The sequence below is a fragment of the Miscanthus floridulus genome, chromosome 18 (genome assembly GCF_019320115.1).
Source record: "Miscanthus floridulus cultivar M001 chromosome 18, ASM1932011v1, whole genome shotgun sequence".
Lineage (NCBI taxonomy): Eukaryota > Viridiplantae > Streptophyta > Magnoliopsida > Poales > Poaceae > Miscanthus > Miscanthus floridulus.
Window position 1 is genome coordinate 119,014,396 of NC_089597.1, and position 6,837 is coordinate 119,021,232.

Below are 6,837 nucleotides of genomic sequence, written 5' to 3' on the forward strand. Positions count from 1 at the left end.
ATGACATAAATATCATATTAAAACCTAGATCATAATTAATTATTTATACAACATGCGTGCCACCACAAAAGATACAAATTTATGAAAGCATCGCTACAATGTAGACAATCCCAACTACCACTAAAAGAACTAAAGCTAAAATACATTTCAGGAGCACAAGGATTTCGCGACCAATCTCAACTAAAACAGACAGATCCCCCGATTGTGCAACATCTTTGGGCTTCTTCGGCTGGATCACTGCCTCATTAGCCGCCGTATCTGCCTGTTGTGCAAGATATTTTTGCACGAGTTCAACATACTCTTCCTCCCAGTAGAAGCCTGAACATCGTCCACTGCCATCCCACTGAAATTAAAACAAAAAATTAGAACTTTAATCACAACCATCATGAAAATAGGTATAAACTAACCATAATCATTAAATACGATAAAATAACTCACATTGCGATCCGGACACTTGTAGAAGATACGATCCTTGTTGGGACCCTCCTTCTTTACTCGGTACTCCATCACAATCTTCATCTCATCACGACACTTGCCGCATGGAATGAGAGGAAGGCCCGGCCTAAGTCGCTTTGGAAACCCATGAGAGGCCGAGGACCCGGAAGCAGTTGCCATCTACTCTTTATACTCATTTTTTAATACACTATAAATTTCTCCTTTTATAAACAAATAAAATTAACAAACTATAAAATTATCTAGATCTCTAAACAATGATATTTTTAATGGTCATTGTGTTCTCGTCTTTTACTGCGGCAGGTAAGTAATTCATATGATATTTCCGCAAATTAACAGAAGAATGGGAATGTACACACATAACAGACTACTACGTTTAGGTACGGTGATTGACAGACTACTGCGACGATATCGGGACATGTGAATAAATAACCATCCGTACTAGTTGACCTTGCTTACATGATCAGCTCGGCGAGCATTTCTCCACCGAACGACACCGTACTTGGTCAAGGAAGAGCTCCGATTCTACGAGGAAGGGAACACGGTCTTCCACGACCGTTGTCGCTCTCCCTCGTAGAATCAAAGCTCCTCCTTGACGTCCGTTACCGCTCGGTAGAGAACATCCTCGCCGACCTGAACACGGTCCGCAAGTTCAACTAGTAAGGATTTACTATAATTTTCTAACTATTTTCTAACTTTATATTTATATATACTTTAACCTTCTTTCATGTAAATATACAAGCTTGAAGTGATTTTGAGCTCAAATTGCTTACAAATGAAAAAAAACCACAATAAAGAACCATAAATATATATAGTGAACAAAACGGCATAAGATAATGGTAAAAAATGAGAGTATGAGATTGGTAACCTTTACAACTGAAGAATCGACGGAGGAATCGAAGAAATCGACGGAGGAATCGAAGAATGGATGGAGGAACAATGGAGGGAGGGAGGAAGCAAGAACACTACTGCAGTGAGCTTCAAAATGTGCTGAGCTCGGGCTCGGGGCCGGGAGGAAGGAGGAGACGGCCGATTTATAAAGGGAGAACATTTAGTCCCGGTTGATGGATCCAACCGGGACTAAAGGTAACTTTCCAACCCCGGGCGCAGCCACGGCCCGGGAGTAGACCTTTACTCCCGGTTGGAGCCACCAACCGGGAGTAAAAGTATACCTTTAGTTCCGGTTGGTGGCTCCAACCGGGACTAAAGGTCCCTGCCACCTCTGTCTGGCGCAGTAGCCGTTGGGCAGGGACCTTTAGTCCCGGTTGGAGCCTCCAACCGGGACTAAAGGTATTTCTAGTCCCGAGGGCAAAAAATTCCGGGACTAGAGCCCATTTTGATCGAGGATCAAAGGTCTGTTCTCTACTAGTGCTAGGGCCGGACTTATTAGCCCGATCGAAGGCTCGTAATCCGGCCGTATCCACTTACCTGTCTTGTTATACTTGGACGCTATATATGGATCCGTGTGTATATCTATCTATCCGTCCCAATCTAGGCTTGCCCCAACGAGTAACTAATAGTCCTACTCATCCTAACATGTCTCTAATCTATGTTGAAGGGGAACTGAAGTGGAGTCGGATGTGATTTGGTATCACCGGTAGATAATTACTTTAGAGTTTTTTTAGGTGTAGATAGATTATGGAACGGATCACTTGTATCATCCGATAACGAAACTTTTTATTCCCAACGAACAAACCGGAACAGCTACTGAAATGAAATGGGTATCGGCAAGTTTGCCTAACGCTTCACAGGGTACGACGATTCTGTGAGGATGCCGCAGACCCCCTGCCTGACGGGCGCGTTGCGGCTGATGCGGACGTACCCGCCCTCGCCCCACCCGGGACCCCACGAATTCTTGACGATCCAGAACGGGCCGCCGGCGTCGGCGCCGTACCCCACCGCCGTCGCCGCGTGACCCAGCCTGCCCCCGCAGTTCCCACTGAAGACGCCCCGACGGTAGTGGCGGAACTCCCACGCGTCGGCCTCGATCGCCACGGCCACAGGCTGCGCCGCGACCGCGGACATGAGCGCGTTCGCGTCGAACGGCTGCACTTTCCGGTACCCGTCGATGGTCACCGGCGGGGCCGTGGCGTGCTGGCACCGGCCCTGCCTGCCCATGTACTGGTACGCGCCCTCCGGCACGATGCCGCGGTTGCTCACGATGAAGTTGAACGCCGTGGTCATCAAGCCGCCGTTGCAGCCGTGGTCCGCCCTGTCGCAGTCCACCAGCTGCTGCTCTGACAGCGGCACCAGGCTCCTCGTCCGGATGGCGTTGATGCCCTCCACCGCCGCGACCGCCGAGAACGCCCAGCAGCTCCCGCAGCCTAGCCCCTGATCCTTCACGCGCGTCACCGCCCTCCCGCGCCAGTCCACTGCCGGCGGGGCGCCGAGCGCGGCGGTGGCGCCGCCGCCGCCGTGCGTGAGGTTGAACGACGCGTCGTCCTCCTGCTGGTGGAGCTCCTCGTTCTCGCCATCGGCGGACATGCGCTGGACCACCGGGGCAGTCAAGCAACGTCCGTACGGGGAGAGGCTGAACTCCTCGTCGGTCATGTCGCTGAAGCGATTGAGGCCCAGCGTGTACGTCGCGTTGCCTTGGTGGTTGTGCTCGTAGATGCGGCGCGCGTTCTCCTTGAACAGGTCGAACCGCCGGGTCTTCTCGCCGACGTCGCGCGCCATGTCGTAGTGCGCGCACCAGCGCTCGTACAGTGCCCTCAGGGACGCCTCCGACGCCAGGTCGTGCTCGGTGTAGTCGATGGAGCTTGCCGCTGGCGCAGCGGACAGCGCCATGGCCACGACGAGTAGCACCGCCGCCATGGTCGTTGCCACCTCAGCAGCTCCCACCATTGTAGCTTCAAGTGATGTCGTAGTGTTAGCAACGGAACTGGATGCTGATTATGGGAAGCGTGCAAAGATTAGGCAGCAAGAACTATTGGTAGAAGCTATTGATTAAGCTATAGGTTTAACTTGTTCATACAACATCATATGCCTCTGTTCTTATTTTATACTACTCCACCATCAAGCAATATGGGATAGAAGCAGGATCCATAAGATTTTCTTTTATGAAGTAAATCTATGTATTTATTATTGTAATCATGCATGCATCTCACTAACTATCATATATTTTTTTAACATAATTATCATATATTTTGAAGATATGGAGTAGAGCAATTCTATAGCCACAAAAACCAAGAACAATAATGATAATGATGGCATGGTACTTCCCTTTAAAAACTAGCATGAGTTATGAAGAAGCCACTTCATTAATCACTTCAATTAATATTCATTTGACCCATGGGTTAGATCTAGAGATGGAACCCATGTTTAAACATATCCAATATTCGTATTTGTTTTAGTCTCAGTATGGATATCCATATTCATATTAATTTTATTATGGAGCAGAGGAGTTCTATATTAATTTTATTATGGAGCAGAGGAATTCTAGTCTAACAACAACAATAATGATAATGATAGCACAATACTCATCTTCTAAAATTTATCATGAATCCTGAAAAAAAAAACCATTTCATTAATCAATTCAATTAATACTCATTTGACTCATGGATTAGATGTTCAAAATCTAGATCTAACCCATGAGTCAAATGAATATTGGTTGAACTGATTAATGAAGTGGCTTCTTCAGGAGTCACGCTAAATTTTAAAAGAGGAGTATCGTACTATCTTTATCATTATTGTTGTAGGTGTTGATGTTTTACTGGAATTTCTCTAGTCCCTATTAAAGTTGATACGAATACAAATATCCATATTGATGCTAAAACATATACGAATATCAGATTTTTCAGACGTTTAGACATTCGGATCAATCCATAAAAGAAGCCACTTCATTAACCAATTCAATTAATATTCATTTGACTTATGGGTTAGGCCTATGGATGGATCCGGCTGTCGAAACATATGAAAGATCTGATATTCATATCTGTTTTAGTGTCAACATGGATATCTGTATGACTGTATCCATATCAATTTTAATATGGACATGAGGAATTCTAGTAAAACAACACCAATAACAATAATGATAATGATGTCGCAATACTCTTTTCAAATTTAGCATGAATTTAAAGAAAGCCATTTCATTAATCAATTCAATAAATATTCATTTGACTCATTGGTTAGATCTAGGGATATATCTGGATGTCTAAACATCTACAACGTCAGATTTTCGTATTTGTTTTAGCGTCAATATGGATATTCTTATTCATATAAATATGAATATGGGCCCGAGGAATTCTAGTACACCATCAATATTTTAATTTAACAATGATTCATGTTTGTAATTAGAAATATAAATAAACAACGTACTTTATACTTATTGAATTACTTTGTATAACCACTTAATACATATATTTGAAGAACATTTTAGTTTACTTTTAATAATTAACTAACAAATATGTTTGTGGGTTGCTACAGTCAAATATCTGTTTAGAGGTTACCTAGGGTGCCGGGTGCCACCACACGCTTTGTCTATCTCCCGTATATATATCCCACCTCTCCATCTTTGCACCATCTCCCTCATTGTTGACTCCTTCGGCTCCACTCGTCTTAGGTCCACAAAAAAGGCAACGAGAAAAACACGTGAATTGACGTAATAAAAACTAAAACATGAGACACGTGTATGCATTTTAAATCATATATAAAAATTTTGTGTTGTACAAAATTGACCGTGAAAGTGATGGAACTTCTTTCCGAAAACCTACAAGTTGGTCAAATATTGGAAGCTCTAAAACCTAGTTATAATAAAGGAAAAAACTAAGAGATGCACCTTGCTCGAGCCTTGCGTCTTTGGGTCATCTTAGATTAATTAACTAATATGATATACAAGTTGCTTCGATCTGCTTTTGGATAGAGCCTAACTGGGTGTTTGGTTTATAGTATAAAGTGGTCCATCATCATCTCACTCTCTAATTTTTTTTGGTTTGATTTGTTCAATAGAATGAGTTGATCCATCCACTGGCGGCGCAATTGGTAGGGCTAGGTGTGGCAGTTGTCCTACCTCAAATTTGTTTTACTCTTCTTTATTCTGGCTGCATCATGTGTTTTTTTTCTTAATGTTTGTGCCATTAATCAAGCTCTGTCAACTCTACGCCATACCTTGGTTTTTATCTGTCCCCCCGCCACTGGATCCATCTTCATCTCATTCCTCACAAGTTCATGATCAGTACTAGTACTAGAAATGGGGTCATTGCACTAAATTTAAGGAATGGACCCATGATGCATCATCCCATCTAAAATTTGTTGGCTCCTCAAACCAAACATTCCATAAACATTTCAGATGAGTCATTCCATCACTACGTGAAAAAACGGTTTGTAGCAACGGGGTAATTTTTTTGTAGGGACGGCTGGTGATGGAGCCGCCCCTACAGTGGCGTGCTCGAGAGCCCAGAAACCAGCTGCCCCTCCAAATAGAACAGCAGGGGCGACTGGTGATATGAGCCGCCCCTACAAATAGGCCAGATTTGTAGGGGCGGCCCACTCACCAGCCACCCCCGGTGTTGAGATTTATAGGGGCGGCTCAATAACCAGCCGCCCCTACAAATGTTGCACGACGGAAGCCATCAAATAGCCCAACAAATGAATACTTGGCTTCAGTCGTTCCAGAGGCTTCTTCGCTTTCTCCCTCCCTCGCTCTCTCGACGCCGACAGGGCTATGGCCGCTGGCGCGCGCGGCGCGACAGCTGCGCCCCCCTCCTCTTCTCCCCTCTCGCGTCGTCCCGGCCGGCCCCCCACCGCTGGCTCCCCGTGCGAGGCGCTAGTGGCACGACGGCGGCCCCCTCGACCACTGCGCTCGAGAGCGTCGACCACCGTCGTCACCCCCCGGCGAGGTCGCCTCCACCGAACGCCACAGCCTCCTCCGAACGCACGTCGACCTAGGCGGATGGCCACCGGCGTGGCCACGCCATCCTAGGGTTTGGCCGCCCATCAACGTGTATGCCACGCCACCGCCGCGGTGACCAGTTCTTCATCGTGCCCTTCACCAGCAATAAGCACCCAGGTATGCTGGCCCCTTCATTTCCCTTCCTGCTGCGCGAAACCGAGCACCCAAACCCTGACTACGGAGGCCGAATCCGATGAGCAGTCAACCTGCGCGGGGGGAGCAGACGCTCGGCATGGCCCTCGGTAGATCTGCATGGTGTTGTCTCGGCCTGGTGAATGCACTGCCTGACGCCAGATCTGGCAAGTTGGTGGCTCGACCAGGTGAAGGCCTTGGCCGATGACATATCTGGGTGGAGGCTTGCCACCGCCTTCCTAGATCGACCGCGTGGCATGGCACTCCATGCCCAGTGGTCGCTGTCGCCCTAGATCGACCATGCATGTAGCACCCCTATACCCAGAGGTACGCGCATCTGTGCTAGCTCGTCCCTCCCCACT

At 46.8% G+C, this 6,837-nt stretch overlaps 1 protein-coding gene across 1 annotated transcript; it reads right to left on the minus strand.

Moving 5' to 3' along the window:
- Positions 1–2,190: 2,190 nt before the first annotated feature.
- LOC136520831 (cysteine endopeptidase RepA-like) lies at positions 2,191–3,297 on the minus strand. Its single transcript, XM_066514491.1, has one exon. It carries the CDS (start codon positions 3,295–3,297, stop codon positions 2,191–2,193), a length of 1,107 nt encoding a protein of 368 aa, XP_066370588.1.
- Between the last annotated feature and the right edge of the window lie 3,540 nt (positions 3,298–6,837).

Coding starts and splice junctions, on each gene's coding strand:
- LOC136520831 (XM_066514491.1), bottom strand. CDS start 3,297: ATGGTGGGAGCTGCTGAGGTGGCAACGACCATGGCGGCGGTGCTACTC.